Source organism: Corvus brachyrhynchos, unplaced genomic scaffold (genome assembly GCF_000691975.1).
Source record: "Corvus brachyrhynchos isolate BGI_N302 unplaced genomic scaffold, ASM69197v1 scaffold14, whole genome shotgun sequence".
NCBI lineage: Eukaryota > Metazoa > Chordata > Aves > Passeriformes > Corvidae > Corvus > Corvus brachyrhynchos.
In genome coordinates, this window is record NW_008239110.1 from 13,467,662 (window position 1) to 13,484,135 (window position 16,474).

The following is a 16,474-nucleotide window of genomic DNA, read 5'->3' on the forward strand; positions in this document are numbered from 1 at the left end:
CCTGCTGAAACTTGGCAGCTTCCGTGAGCACACCAACTGTTCAGTTGTGCTGGAACTCTGGGGCAGAGTTGAGCCAGAGGAGAGGAACCAATTACTGAAGTGCCAACAACCACTGGACATCACTTTGGGTTCCACCTGGAGGTTACTCTGCATGGTCTCACTTTGCAGGTGAGATCTGTCACAGTCACAGGACTGGGTGATGAAATTTGCAGCAGTGTAACAGCTTAAAATAACAAAGCAATCTGTTTCAATACTGAGGGTGTCTTAGGACACACAGGATTGTGCTTGTCTGTGATTTATATCACCACATAACTCTCCATATCAGATCTGCATGAAATTCAGTTTCTTATCCTGATATGAGCTTGTGTTGTATATGATCGTAGCAAGTAACAGAATGAAATCTGTTAGAATAGCTCCAAGAGGCTGCATTCTTATCCACAAAAACAAAGGCACTATATAGTTCTTTTACAAAATTAAACAGAAACATTATAACCTATGACTCTACATCCCTGCTAAGAAGAATCACAAATTTTCCATAAAGACAAAAAGAAAATGTTTATGTGAAATGTCTCCCTTCTAGAGATTTTTTTATTTGAAAAGTATCAAATGGGTCAAAACAGAAGTATTTAATTTTGGGAAAGCTGCCAGTGTTGAGTGGAGCATTCAGACACCTCACATCCCCATTTACCTCCAGGCTGTATCTGTTCCTGTCTCCAGGAGAGACTGTTGTGCAGTGTAGGAAAAAAATATTTCAACCAAATAACATTGTCTTTGTAAGGAAATGGAAGCTTAGAGCACTCAAAGTACAGCTCCTAGGGCAGTAGCAATAGCTAGCAAGCATTCTGTGATAATTTCCCCCCTGCTTTTTTTTTTTTACATCTACCTTCCTTCCCTCCCTCCATCCACTGAACTCAAATTCTAAGGTAGCCTTTGCTTTTTCGTATACTGACAGATTTAGCTGCTGCATTCTTGTCACAGAACACTTAAATATTCATTCTGCTTTTAATTTTAGTGCTGAAAGACTGTAGTGGATACGATGATGCAGGAATTTGGGCTCAGAAAATGGAAGACTTTTAATGCTTCGGCTACGTGTGAAGATTTATCAGCCAGGCTCCAAAATGAGCAGAGCTGACTGGAGTACTGCTTTAAATGATCTATTTCAGTAAATACACAGCCAGGATCTTTAAATGGCTAAGCATACAGCTGGTGTCTGATATCTAGAATGTGGCTGGAAGTGTTGTTTATTCAGGATGAGAACAGGTATTGTAGGTCTGTAGTACTGTACTGTACACATATATACACATCTGCAAATTTCTTTGTCTGAATTGCCAAAAATTAGGTTAACAAAGAAACATGTTAAAAATGATCTTATGGTTATTCCAGCTTGGATTTAATTACATTTAAGAAAATTTAGATGATTTGTCTGTGTGTTTCTTATTTCCCTATGTTCTGGCAGTAGGCAGCCCATCCCCTTATTGCCAGCATCTGACTGATTAATTGGTCTCTTGCTTGATCTGTTTTCCTTTTTGTTTATGTATAACTTATTCTAGTGCTTTTCCTTTTTAATATGGTAGCACCAAATTTGCTCAAGGTCTGTGCACTAATGTGGATTAAAAGTCAAGCAGCTGCAGCTCTAATACATAATTGATCTACCAGTAGGGCACAAAGAACTGATTCTGGTTCCTAGATAGGAAATGCCTTTTTTGTCCTATGCTGTTAGCCTGAGCTCTTAAATCTATGTTAATTTAAAGTGAATAGACTACTGGAAATGGACAAATTATCCATTTTAATAATTTTTAAGAGATTATTTTGATGTTTGAGGCATAAGGATTTTTATACACAGACACAGACACACATGCACTCTGTTTGCCATGTACCTTTTAGATTTCAATGCAGTTCTGTTTGTTGGCAATTGAAAATATCTTACGTCTAGAAAATGTGGTACATTCTGAGTCTGTATCTGCCTCTTGATGTGACCCCACACCTGTTAATACCTAACAGAAGATTTTGCTTGCATAAACTATTTTTTTGTACAGGTGCAAGAGCTTTGTGACATGGTCTCAACAACAGCACCCGTTTGTGAATGGATAGGTTGGAAGAGGCCATGTCTGCTCATATTAGCATTGGCTGTGATTTTATTTCAGCTTGTCCTGTGTTGTTGAGGAATGACTCTTTGACTGTTCAGTTAAGAGGAGGTAGAAGCTTGTTTAAGGTTTAATGTTCATTGATACTCTCACTGAAATGAGGAGTTTTGTATTTCCAGCCTCCTTCTGAGGTACACACGGTGGTCACAGCAGGGGCCTTTACAGCTGTGGCGTGAATGACAAGTGGGTGAGGGCTCCGTGGTTGTGGGACTAGTAGCATGGGTGTGCTGGATAGCATGGCTTGTGTGGTACTAATGGATGGGAAGTAAGAGTCAGCCAGCAGGGTGTCTCTGCTTTCCATTAAGTCCACTCATGCATACCATAAGCCATCATCCCTGTTCTGGGGATTTAATTCTCTGATTAGCATGAAGCACTAGCACCAGAGTGACAGTAGTAGAGGAGAGCAGAAAATTTAAGCCGTGCTGTAGGGGAGGATTGCAAATCGGAATGTGGCCAAATCAGAAAAGTAGAATGGAAGGAGAGGGAAGGAGGGTCTTTTTTGCACATATTCTTATGCTTCCTGTAAAAAATAGGCCACGCTGTTGTAGTATATTGCATTGGAGTTAAGGTGCTACAATTTGAATATGGTTTTAGCAGCAGAGCAATAAACATTTTGCAATCTCTAGTTACAAACATCGGAAGATGTTACTTATGCAAAAACAATATCTTTGTAAATAATGCTATATTTAGGAAAAGACATACTTTCAGATGTTGGTAGAGCTAAGAGCAGAACAGCAAATTGTCAGTTTCAAAATGGAAATTGAACTTCTTTCCTAGAGGTTTCATTAATGAATGGAGTTAATTTGACTGTTGCTTTCCCTGGTCTGTGAGCTCTCTGTGTTGCCCTGTGACATTTCTGAAAAGCTGGACTCACTGGTGGGTGCCAGAACTGGGGAGACAGCTCATTCCCAGCCTTTGGAAACTGAACTTGTTCAATGTTGTGCAGACAGCTTGGCAGTGGCTGTGTTTTGCAGTCCTGGTTCAGAGAAAGTGATGCATGAAATGTCAGGGTTTGCAGGTAAGGTAAGCCTGCATTTAGGTGGAGTAAGCTGAACACATTTTCGACAGTCACTTGTGAAGATGAGTGACCTCGGGCAAGCCAAGAAGCTTGAGTACTTTACATAGGGAAAATATTAGCATTTATCTGCAATTCAGTTTTTAATTGACTTTGAGAAGTCTATCATCACACTGGTTACTTTTGCTGGTGATGAATTTCAAATATAGCACAACTTTGGTAAGTGATTTGAAAAATACTAGGTAAAAAGACTATTTAACCTCAGTGATTTTATATTTTTCATCAGTGTCTGACTTGTTTAGAACTGTGTGCTCTTATATTGTTTCCTTATGTTCAGGTGGACCCTTCTGTGTTTCAGTTCATTCCCATGGCCTCTGGTCCTATCACTGGGCAACACTGAAAAGAGCCTGGCTCCAGCGTCTTACACCCTCCCTTCTGGTCTTCATGTACATTGCTGAGATTCCCCTGAGTTTTCTCTCCTCCATGCTGGATATTCCCAGCTCTCTCAGTCTCTGTCCTTATGAGAGATGCTCCAATCCCTGAGTCATCTTCCTGGCCCTTTGCTGGACTGTGTCCAGTGTGTCTTTGTCTGCTTCGTACCAGGAAGCCCACATTCCAGACAGTTTCAGAGTTGAGTTCTTTTCTCTGTGGGTATCCATGTGACGTGAACTGAGGCTACTGTTGTTTTCTTTTGCTGAGAATACATTCACATGGGTTCCACTTTTATTTTAGCAAGAAGACATCTGCATTTCTGATTTTGATCTCCCAACTGCTTGCATATGAATTTTCAAGAGTTTCCAAGGTGTGATTTTAGGAGAGATCCTACCATCACATTTTGTCATTACTGGCATATCCTGATAGCACAGCAAACACATTAGCCTTGTCCTAGATATGTATGATAAAACATGTAACTATTTATTTTCCCAGTTTTGCTAATCTCTGTTTTTACTGGAAGTTTTCCTCCATAGAAGCCAGCACAGAGACACCCATGCCTGTATGGCTTTGCAAAGACAGGGGGCTGATGTCTGAAGTTAGAATTCAACAGCAGTGATTTGTGGTCCTCTAGAGTAATAACTTGAATGACAGTTCTCCCTCAAACAATATTCAAGTTCCCTGGACTCCCAGGCACATTTTGCATGTGTGTACCACCAGCAGTCATTCAGGAGTGCAGAAGAAGAGGGAAGCTGAAGTGGAGTTAGCATGTAGGCAATCATATCTTTTCAAGTATCTTTCTAAAGATAAAGTAGCCGAGCAGTTCAAACTGAGGCTTTCTTTAAAGCTGAAAGTCTGAAATAAATCTTTATTCTGTACTATGAGAAAGACATTTGAACACTATTTGGAACTGGAAATAGATTTGTCCTGTGGGGAACTGACTTCTTGAAACTATGTATACTGCATAGTTCATGATACCTCTACTCTTAATAAAATATAATACTTATTAATGGATCTCAAGTCAGTTATTCAATTTCCACAGTAATTTAAAGCTTAATTGTGCTGCACTCTAGATCTCAGTGTCTGCCCTCAGCTGATTTTTCTTAAATCACTATCCCTCCAATTTTACAGTTCAGTTCAATTCTCAGGACTGTCATTTGCATGGAGTGACAGATTAAAATTGGACAGCTCAAATGATTACGACTCTTAGTGCTTACTGCAGTGATGGAGATTGATTCCTCATAGTATGAGGAAACATATGGCTCATGAAATAACTCTTGAAACACTATGGCTTTCAGTTTATTGTATTGTTGTAAATTGAAACTTACAAAGGGCTAATCCAATTTTAATTCATCTTGTCTGAAACTGAGAGTTGCGTTTTTGGAGGAGCTTTGGATAATAAAATTGTAGGCACCAGTTTAGAAGTTCTCCAATTTCAGGGGAGAAAAAGTGAATATTATGGTAGGAGAAATGGTATCTTTCAACTCAGTAACTTACTGGCACTGCATAGCTATGCAATGCTATTTGAAAACATGCATTTTTGCCTCTGTGCAGGGTCTTTGTTCACCTTATCCATCTGCAGACCTGTGCACCCTATTGCCTGGACAGGCTCAGAGTAGTTTCTTGCAGATTTTGGCAGAAGCCAATCCTGAACTGAAAATCCTTAGGCTGGGTCTGGTTCTAGGAGATTGTCAGCTGGGATGATATACGAAATTATATGGAAGGCATAAGATTTGGTATTTATTTACTTTATTTGAGTTTAGGTCTGCAAAATGAGTTTTGGCATGTGACTGTAAAACATGGGTCTTCCACGCAGGAATACTTTGTATTTCTTTTTCTCTACCTTCCTGTGAAAATTTTGAAAAGGGGCTAGAGAGGGAACAAGATGAGTATGTTTTTCTCTTGAGCATCATAGTAATTTCTTGATGCCTCTCCCTGAATTACTTTTTAATTTAATCTCTTCTGCTCCTCACTTTTACCTTCTTTCTATGGTTTCTGCCTTGCCTCGTTTCTTTCAATCCTTGTCTTAACATTATCTGAAAATTCCCCTTCCTTCCCACGTGCTGTTTAGCCTACTCACATTTGGAAGTCGTCAGGTACAAGGAAGGGGGTGGTATCTGATAGCTACTGATGCTCCTCCTTGAAACTACCTCAGGCCCATGGGAAGCTTTCTGCGTGACGAAAAGCATCCTGACAGTAATCCTGTGGTCAACAGTTTGGCAGAGACCAAGGGCTGTTTGGACAGTCTCACTGACTAAAAGAGGATGACTTCAGGATGAGGGTGGTACCAGCTGAGGTGCTGGTGTAGCATTTCAGCTCTTGCTAGGCAGTCCCTGGCCAAAGACTTCTGCCTTCAGGAATTGAGTATGGAATCATTTTTGAACAGTAATTTTCCACATTATTTTTATTCCACCAGTATTATGAAAGCATTGTTACTGTATTTATGCACAGCAGTTAGCAGTATAGTGTTTTTTCTTTTTGTCTGTAATCTTAATCTAATAAGACATTCACAAGCTGCCTGGAAAACAGACTTTTTTTTTTCCCTATGGGAATTTCCATAGAAGAAATCACCATCTGATAATTGCATATTGTAAAGAATGATTTTCATCACAGGGTAGAAAACAGAATGCAAGAACCTACTTCTACCGTAGTTCTTACTGTTTTTCTGGCTTTGCTGATTTGGAAAATAGCATCAGGCTGCAAAAAGTTTTGGGTTCTTTTCCCCCTTTTTAATATCTCACATTCCAAATAAAGTGTTAGAAAAGAGTCAGTGTTGATAGTTGAAAACAGTATTGTCCTTGGAAAACAGCATTTTTTATTTCTTCTTTAAAATTAAAGCCTTTATTTTCAAGGTTTAAACTAAACCAATGGGCCAAGAACCAATGTCCAAAACCCCAAGTCCCTGTCAAAATGAAGAATTGCTAAAAGAATCCCACAATTTCTAATTAAAACTTAAAAAAAAAAAAATCAGGTCAAAACCTATTGAAATTAATTTTCAAAGAAATAAAGTAATTTCAAATTAAAATTGAGGTTTTAGACAAAATACTTTCTTTATCAAGCCCACCTAATTAAAAATTGAGAGTGATATAATCCCTTTATCCAAATAGTGAAAACACAAAATCTATGTAGGTTTTAAATTTTATTATATTTATATATAAACATGCAGACACATATGGTCAAATGGCTTTTAAATCCCACCTAATTAATTTAAACAATATAGAATTTTTATGAGTAGCATATTGAAATGAAAGATGGAAGACTATTTGAAATTAAAACAGAAACTTCAATAAAAAAAGCAATATTGTCACTGGATGGATACCATCTCTCTTCTCATTTCATTCAACTTAACATATTTCTATATGAGCTGTAAGATAAAATGACCAATAGAAATGAAAAGGACTGCCAAAAGTCAAATTGCTTCACTGGAAGCTTCTTAGCAAAATGACAACATCCAGTTCTAGATAATTAAATCTTATTTTGTGGGAATGTCACTGAATGATGTTAATTTGCCTTTAGGTACTGTGCTTTTGGTTGAACACAGTAACAAAAATTTATTTGGGCACTTTTTGTTTGTCTTAGAAATGGTTCAACATTGTCTAATAAAAATGAAAAGCTGAGACTAGGAGACAACAACAGTTCTCTTCTTTAGTCTTACAGAGGGAAATCACTTGTGCAGCTGTTCCAGGGATCAAGCAAAATTTCACAACCTGAGATTTCTTTTTTTGCATCTGAACCTTAAAGTCTCCTGTTGTTGGACAACCTGAAGCTTAGTTTCTTCAGAATTTACTAATTTTCTCATAATGAGTTAGGGTGCTTATTCCCTGCCAGTCTTGCTGCATGTTTGGTGATTCAAAGCTGTCTACCAGCTTCCAGTCTAGTTAACTGTGCTCCTGGTCTGGTTTCTCTTCTTTGTTTGGGTGTCGACATTGTCCTTTGTATTGAAAGGTTCTTTCCTCACCTGTTATTTATTCTCCCTAGTGTGTTTAGCATCTGTTTTCGTAAAAAAAACAACCCAAATTCTTTTAGATGCTACAGATTCACTTTCCAGTCTTTTAATCATCCAATCCTCACCACTGGTTCCAGTCATGTCTTGAGCACGGGTGATCAGTTTTGACACACAAGTTTGTTTGTTTTGAGGCGTTGCAATTACTCGTGTCACGGATGGATGCTGGCAGGAAGTTTGGTATTAGGAATGCCTTGTTCTTTCCTACCTTCAGTGAAAGTTAACAGTTTGGTAGCAAGATGGGTGTCCTTTCCTGATGTGGATGGCAGTGATTCTTGGTTCCTCTGGTAGTTCAGCTCTTGGAGTACTAAGGAAGTGAACTATTCCTTCTAGTCAGAGCCTTCTCTTTCCATGATTTTCTATAGTCTTCTCTTTAAAGAAGACTGTCTTAAAAATGATAAAAATTAAGCTTAGTTGTTTAGTCATGCTGCATTTTGTAGCAGACAGAATGTTTCAGTTTCTTTCTAGTGGAGCTTTCCATTATAAAGATACTATTTTTGTTCATAATATTTTTTTTTTCTCCCTAAAGTGCTTGACTTTTTTGGAAAAGCTAAAGGAGAAATAATGTATTATCTTCAGGAACAAGTCTTAAGTCACATTTAAGAAATTAATAGTTTTGTATGCTTTCTTTGAACTTGCAGTTTTTGTTAGGAAGATACAGCTGTTGCAGTTTTTACTTTGTAACCTCTTGTTGTCTGCAGATGCTACAGCCTGAATTCATCAGAGCACTCAAGTGCAGCCTTAAGTGAAGTGTGTGAGTGTATTCATTATGTTTGTCCAGACTGTCCTTTGAAGGATGTCTCTAGACTGTCTGCGAAAACAGTTTCACTGCACATAAGGACAGCAAACCCTCAAAAATAACCCCAGAGCAACATGTGCCCAAGAACTCTCTTGGTGTTAGTGTGTGGCAAGGTGTGTCCAGACAGTCTGTTTGCAGGAGATGAGCAGCATATTTGTAAGGCTCTGATGAGAATGGGCTGCCAAGGCACCTTTGGGCACACAGTGGTCTTAGCAGTTTCTAAGACTACACTTCTAAAAGCTGTGCGAACAAATTTGATGACAGTACTGAGCTCAGCTAGGAGGGCTACTTCATTAAAAGTAATCTTCAGAGGTTTAAATGTAGACACGATACTCAGGAAGAAGAAAATGCTATGGGCTTTAAGAAGTTCTTTGATTTTTTCATTTGGTAAAGACGAAAAAGGCGGGTCATTTTTATTATTTCTATGATGACAGTCCTGACACCACTAAGAAGACTCACAGTGGTTTTCTGTAGGAATTTGGCACTTTTCTTTCTTAGGTACTGTTGAAAATGTCATATACTGTTTTTCTTGTTACTACCTGTGCTGTAAGAGCTCCTGCTGGCCAAAGTGGAGCAGGGCACCCTCTGTGAAACCCTGAGAGCTGGCTTAGGTGATGGCTGAGCCCAGCACTGGGTGGAATTTTATGTCTGGCAAGTAGAAACCTGGCTTCTTAGTATGTGCCAAGGGTGGTAGCAGGCAACAGCAGCTGGGTCCTTGGAGAGAAAGCTTGTAAAGATAGTTTGTATAAATTATGTTTGGCAGAGAGGTAAAATTGCTGTGCTGTGAGTCCACAGAACCATGTATCACAGGAGATGGAAACTAAGTGAGGGAGTTTGCTTGGGATTGTTCTGCGGTGCTGGCCATGCACTGGTAGTCCCCCAGTCCTCCAGACAGCAGCATGGGGGCATGCCTCTTCCTTGGCAGCCTACTGTTGTCACTTGCAAGCCTCGTGTTACAGGAACTGTGGCACAGGAACTGTGGGCTCTGATAGTCTTTGTCTATGGCATGGCCGTGTCCCAAACTGTGCTCATCAGAAACATGCAAAAGTTGTGTTCCACTGCTGAAACAGAGGTTACAGTGAATGGGATGAAAAATCCACCCACTATATACATAATTAGTTCTTTTTTGTGGTTTGGTAATACCCCATCAGATTTATTACTTTTCCAGTCAGAAGCACAGCTCACTTTACAGCTGATCTCCATCTCTTACTGTTTTCTGGCAAGAGATTCCATTTACTTAGAATTCATGTGATTCATGGGTTACAGGCTCGTCTGTTGAAGTACAGTACGTCTGCAGAGGCAGTTGTGACTGCCACTGTGCTTGTAACCTAATCTGCATAAAACCCCAGAAGAATCAGTGATTTGAAAGAAATTCCTACCTGCTGTTTGTGTAGGATGACCATCTGTCTGGCAAATCCCCACGTGGAAGTCAGATACATCTGAGAAGAGCAAGACAACCTTCTGACACCTGCTTCTCCAGCAGATGTAGTTGCTTATTCTGCTTTTTTATTTTCTTCAGCAGGTGCTTTAGGGATTTGCTTTTGGATCTACTTTCAGCAGCTTTTGAATACTAGTCTAAGTACTGTGTAGAATGCAGGATCATTCTGACCAAATCACCTTTTTTTTTTTTTTGGCACAAATTTTGAGGGGTCCTAATTACACCTTAGGAAGTGCTTCTGAATCTGGGCACTGCAGTTCAGTTCCAGAAACTGAGAAATACCCAACTTCTTTAGTTCCAGAAAATGTATTCAGAATTTCTGAAAAACACTGAGGCAAACTGGCTTTTAAGATCAAGTGGCATCTTCTATTTGAGGATTGTTCCCAATATATTCATGATCCTCCATGTAAATGGTTTCCAAGATGCAGGAGAAGAGAGTATACTTGTCAGAATGGTACTTTTTAAGGATAATCCTTTTGTCTGCTGGAAATTTTGTATCTTTAAAAAGACACAGAGCATTCTGAGGCCACATTAGAATACAAATGCCTATGGCACTCTGCTCTGAATCTGTGTTTGTACGTCAGTTTGAGATATTCTATTCATGCCTATTGAGATATTCTTATTCACAAATTGTCCTCAGTTTCTGTGTGACTCTCAGCTCCGCTGAGATTTCTGGAGCTCTAAGTGCGTGCTCTTTTGTGCATGGTATGCAGCATGGAGCCCTGGATTCCTTTGCTGGAGAGCTGGCCACAATAATCCAAATAAACACAACCTTCTGTAGACAAATTGTAAATTCTGTAACTAAAGGTTAAGGTGTCATCCAGTGATTTATCCTTCCTAATGGATTTTTTGGTTCACTGTGATACAAACATAATTTACTCATAGTTGTGTCCTCGAAATGGTGTTTGGGGATTTACAGTACTGAACAGGGTGTATTATGCGTCGAATTATCAACCATCCTGTTCAATATTTAGTTAATGCTTACAGGAGTTGGGCCTTTAGCAAAATGAGGCTTCTGCAGCAATCTTTCAATAGGATTGTTTTATTGCAAAGCTGCTGTTAATCAAAAGTTTCTGGAGAAAAGCTGCAAAACAGACCATTGATTGCATTGACTGTTGTGCTCTGGCCAGCCAGATGTGAGCAGTGTGTGTTGTAGTCATCCTTCCTGTAAACTATTGTCAAGGTACTGCCTCCTTGATGGAAAATCCAGCAAGTTGTTACAATTTGAAGGTCAGAGGTACCTTGCTGTAAAGAGCCTGCGGGTTAGGCGTACTTGACAGGATGCAAATGGATCCTTGGAGAGGAGTATGCAATTTGTACTTCATTATTCCCGCAGGTCTGAACACATTTGCAGAACTAAAGAGGTTCTGTGAATATGCATGCAGTTTCACTTTTGCAAAGTATATCTCTATGTGGAAACATTTAATGAAAGATTTCCTTCCTGCAGTTTCTGCCTTCCTTTTGTGACAGTTCTTGTTTGGCTTGAATAGTTTATAATTTTTTTCTTGGGCATTTTGTTGGTGTGTGCTGTATGACCCTATGCTTCAAGTGGTGCTTTGCAGATTACATCTAGGCTGCTGTATGTTTCTCTATGGCCTCCTCTCTTGTCTCCAGAGGAGGCAAAATAGGTCTATTTGCACAATGCACCCTGTCAGACCATTTGATTGCCTCCTTTTGAGCCTATGATCCCACTGGCACAGACCTGAAGCTGCCTTTATTGCATCCACATAGGAGGAGAAAGAGAGGAGGAAGAGAAGGAGGTATAGCTGGAAAGGATGTCCTTGTTTGTTACCTGTATGGTCAGATGGGAGCTGCTGCTGCTGTGAGGAACCTGGTTTTGATCTGAGTGGCTGCCTATGCTGTGTCACCTGTTGAATTAAGCTTCAAATGAAAGCCAATAATTTAATAAGTGTGTATAATTAAGAGAAAATTCACTGAGAAGGTTCTGACATAAGCCATTAAAAAAAGGGAGCATGCATATGCTGCACCTGTTTACACTTCTTTCCTCCTTCCTCAATGGTGTAACTCTGGGCAATGTAGGAGACGGCTTATTGCATTGTTTGTGCATATGATCAACCAGGCAAAGACAAAATGAGGACACACAAGGAATTTGGCAATTGTATTCCAGGACAGAGTGGCTGCCCTCCTCAAACTGCCAAACCCTCTGGCATATTCTCTCGACTTAGAAATTGAAAATGCATATCAGAATCTTTTCCTAGTGAGTTATCTGCCCCTTGTGATTTTCAGCAAGTAAAAAAGAAAAGCCACTGCTTCAATACAGATATGCTGTCCTTACATTTAAGTTCCCAGAAGGTCTCTGACTATGTGACAAGAATTACTGTCATGGATATTGCATAACAGTTTATGCATAATCTTTAATGCAGTCTCAGTTTTATGAAATATGGATAATATTGGAGACATTTGGAATAGTAGTTTAGATTTACACTTTCTTTTTAAGGTGGAGACAAGGGACATTTTTAGTGCTCTTCAATGTCACTGGAAGAGTTGAGATCATTACTATTAAAAATGAATAAAATCCATAGAAGTGGAAAAGAGAAAAATACATTGTATAAATGGATTATGGGCAAATCATAAATGTTTAAAGCATTTCTGGAGGTTAGAAATGCCATGCCTTTATTTGAATAATGTAGCTATCTCAGCACACTTCCTCCGCACTTACTCTGTCCAAGCTGTGTTACTCCTTGGTGTGGAAGGTTGGAACCCAATTGAGAGAACACAGTTTGGAATAATCTTTCTTCTTGTTAAAGGTTTATTATTAAGATAAAGGCGTTCAGAGAAAAAAATAAGGTATTTGATGCATGTCCTACATATGTTAAGAGTCAGCTCAAATTGTATGTATTTGTTTTGTGACACACAGGACAGCTTTCCAGCTCGGTTTGGAGGAATACATTTCGTCAATCAGCCGTGGTATATCCATGCCCTCTACACAGTCATCCGGCCCTTTCTAAAGGAGAAGACACGAAAAAGGGTATTCTTCTTTTTAATTGTCCATTTCCTGCCAGTTGCCGTCAGCAGATGCATCATAGTCTAATAAAGTAGATCAACATGAGATATCAGCTTGCTATTGGTGGAAAATGTTTAAATATATCTGTGTGGTAAAAGGTACCTTCAGCTGTTTTAGAAACTTTTACAACATTATCCTTTAAGGACACAGTCAAGCAGTGTGCTTAAATGTATTTTAAAATGTAAGCATATGTTTGCTCCTGGGGGTTATATAAAAAATATTGCCACATTACAGTTTCTATTAAGGTTGTATTCAATTCCATTCTATTTAATTTCTGTTAAAATGATTTATGTCTTTATTTTAAAAACAGAGTTAGTGAGTACAAAGTCCTTTCCTAGTGTGATTTCCTTGAGATTAGCACAAACTAAAATACCCAGCTGGCATCTAGTAGTATTAGTTTGCAAATACTAATTTGAATGAAAGCCAATAAAAGGGAATTTGTGTGCATGCATCTGTGCATAAGCATGAGCAGCCTCCAAGATGTTGCTGAATTTGTACCACTTGCATCAGTGCAATTAAATTAGAGCTTGGTGGTGATAGCTTATAGAATGATTATTTCTGTAACAGGAACTTTGTCATCCAGGAAAACACAATCAACATCATGTACAAAGGCACTACAAAGAACATGATTACATTTTTTTGTGGAACCAGCTCTCTAAGCAGCTCTGTATTTTCTCTCCTCTAACACAGTCTGCAAGGCCACAATGATCCTTGGTGTGTAGCTGTTTTTCACTGACAGATTATGCTTGAGAGACCTCTGGTATTTACAGATTTTGAACTATAGATCACAAAGCCTTTTATGCAATATCTGTTATGAATATGCAAATGAAGCCCCATTTTGCAGGATTCAGTTGCACTCTGTTGACCGCAGCTTCTGCGAAGAACATTGTAGTGCCAGATATGTCTGAGGCCTTTTCAACTCAAGTGCTGGGTATGCATAACGAGGGAGTAAAGTGCAGCTCATAGGAGTGTTACAGCATTAAAAATGAGTGACAAGGCAGTTGAACATGGAGGCTTATCAGTAACCATCTAAATTTTTATTTCGACACCTGAATCAATGGCATATATTTTCAGAAATGCTGACTTTTTACAACTGTTTTTTGTCAATACCAAATACCTATAAAAAGTAGTCAGGTAGTTAAATATTGATTTACAATTCTAAACTTAGTGTCAAAATGTGAACGTTATGGCCAGCACATAAAATTTAAATCAGATTTAAAGTATTGGATGCAGAACAAACAATTGGGGGAAAAAAACCTAAACCCCACAGAATTCTCTTTAGATTTTTTTCATTAGGCTTATTATTTATCTGGGGTTTTTTAATCCTGAATTATTATGTATTTTTTAAATTTGTCAGGTAGATTTGCAACTGATAGTTATATTCAGATAAATGTAGTACTAGGCATATATAAAAACAACTGCTAAGAAGTAAAACACTCAGCTATAAAGGCACCATAAAGCAAATTACTTTCACCATTAATAAATGTTCTTTCACAAAAGGAAAAGTTCCTTTCTGAGATGAAAGAAAATCACTGGTTTTCCATGGTCACATTAACTTTTCTGTCTCCACAGCTGACTGGGAAGATGGTCTAATATAAGCAATAAAAGACAAGCATATATTTAGTCTGTGTCTTTCTGCCTTTTGAATTTAACTCTTGATAAGTCATGCTAAGGGTATAGCTGCTCAGAGGGGTCCCTGCAAGGTGAAGTGGAATGTTAAGGATCTCTGAGGGGAAACAATAAAGTTAAACATAAATACAAGTATTCATATATACGTCATACTAATATACAGATATGTAAATGTGTATGAATGTCAGTCTACCAAAACATTGATGGTAAATATCAAATAGTCCATCAACTATTCCCATCAACTATTCAGTGTTGTCACAGGGATTATTTTACTGTTATTACTTACTTCAGGTATTGTCAAGTATAAATGGCAGTTACTGCTATCACTAGATTAAGGAAGAAAATATTTCCAGCACTGTTATCATTACACTGCACAATTTATCTTATTTATAGAACTCATGGCTGGATGCTGACAGTCAATATATATTCCTTGTTGCATATGGTGAATATTTTTTTATTTATTAATTATAATCTTAATTTAATTCACTTATTTTAATTCACAGAATTAGGGAGATCAATTAACAAGAGATTAACAAGGCTGTCTGTCTATCTAATATTCTGTCCATCTAGCTACCAGACATCAGTTCTTGCCCTCCTTAAGTCCCTTTCCCTGCAAACATTTTAAGTTATTTATACTTTAATCACTTTGGAGATTTATGAACATGGTATGACCATGCTTAAGGCAGAGGTGACGTGTGCCTTCCTCTGCACCTCTGTTAGCCCAAAACAACCAAAATATTGAAATTGTACAAAATTCTCCTGATGATGGTCTCATTTGGGCTTTGATGATTTTTGGTGATACACCTGTGTTTTTACCTGCATGCATACATATAGATATTCCTGCATGGTAACAACCTCAACAGCCTGCATCAGCTCATCCACCCCGAGATCCTGCCTTCAGAGTTTGGAGGAATGCTGCCCCCCTATGACATGGGGACATGGGCAAGAACACTGCTTGACCATGAATACGATGATGACAGTGAATGCAATGCGGACTCCTACAATACTCCTGCAAAGGATATAGAAAAGGACCTCTCTCCCAAATCCATGAAAAGGTGAGTTAAAGTTACTGCTGTCTTCTACTATTGCCATAAGGTTAACATTTGCCTTCCTCCTCTTTTATGAAGCTGTAGGTAGTCAGATAAATTCTATCAGTCTATTATATATGAGGACCATTATTTTTTTTTCCTTTCTTAAAAAGATCAGTGTTGATGAGAGATCATGGCCTTAATCATTACTCATGTGAGTTGTGAACGCAGTGCAGCTGATTATTTCTGTGGTGCCATATAGGTTGTGTACACAGTAATGTGTTTGGAATAAGCTGCTATCCCACCTCAGCCTACGGTACTTATTAGAGAAACAGTGCTAGCTGGAATGAGCCTCCGTGCAGAGGGTAAATTGGGGCCAGTTTTCTTTCTGGGTGGTGATGATAGCTCTTATCTTCCTCCATCTCGTAGCCCACTGCCTGGTATCCACCAGCCTGTAAGGGCCAGGGCATTTACAGTGTTTGAAACATCAGTCACAGTGACTGCATGCCTGAGAAAATAGGAGGAGAACCAGGACCAAAATCAGTGCCAATTGCTATACTCAAGCCTGGTAAACATCCTGGCATTTGATACTCTTCTCTTTGAAAAGGTACAGTGTAATTGCTTGCTGCATTTTACCTTTCAGAGTAAAGTATAGGAAGAGCTTAGTTATCTCTTCAGTAACTATGGAAGCAGTGAAGTCATTAACTTGGGAGGGGTGAATCTGATCCAACCTTGACAGGGCAGTAGTCTAAACTGAGAAAATGGTAAGGATTACAACTGTGATATAAAAGGTAGCAGAAAGGGCAGCAGAAAGGGCAGCAAAAGTCAGAGTGCAGCTCATGATGGGGAGGCCTAGCAATGGATCAGAAAAGAACAAACAAGGCAGAAACCAATATATAAAATCATTAAAATTAAGTTAGGATGTGCTAGGCTGGGAACCCTGTTTCAGGAGATAGCATGT

General features: G+C 38.8%; 1 protein-coding gene across 1 annotated transcript in view; it reads left to right on the top strand.

The window, feature by feature from the left end:
• CLVS2 (clavesin 2) overlaps positions 1 to 16,474 on the top strand; it is a 55,837-nt gene that overhangs the window by 27,284 nt on the left and 12,079 nt on the right. The window contains exons 3-4 of the mRNA XM_008637808.2: positions 12,710 to 12,820; positions 15,320 to 15,540. Of these exons, the coding sequence (XP_008636030.1) occupies positions 12,710 to 12,820; positions 15,320 to 15,540 (332 nt within the window). The remainder of the gene's footprint in view (positions 1 to 12,709; positions 12,821 to 15,319; positions 15,541 to 16,474) is intronic.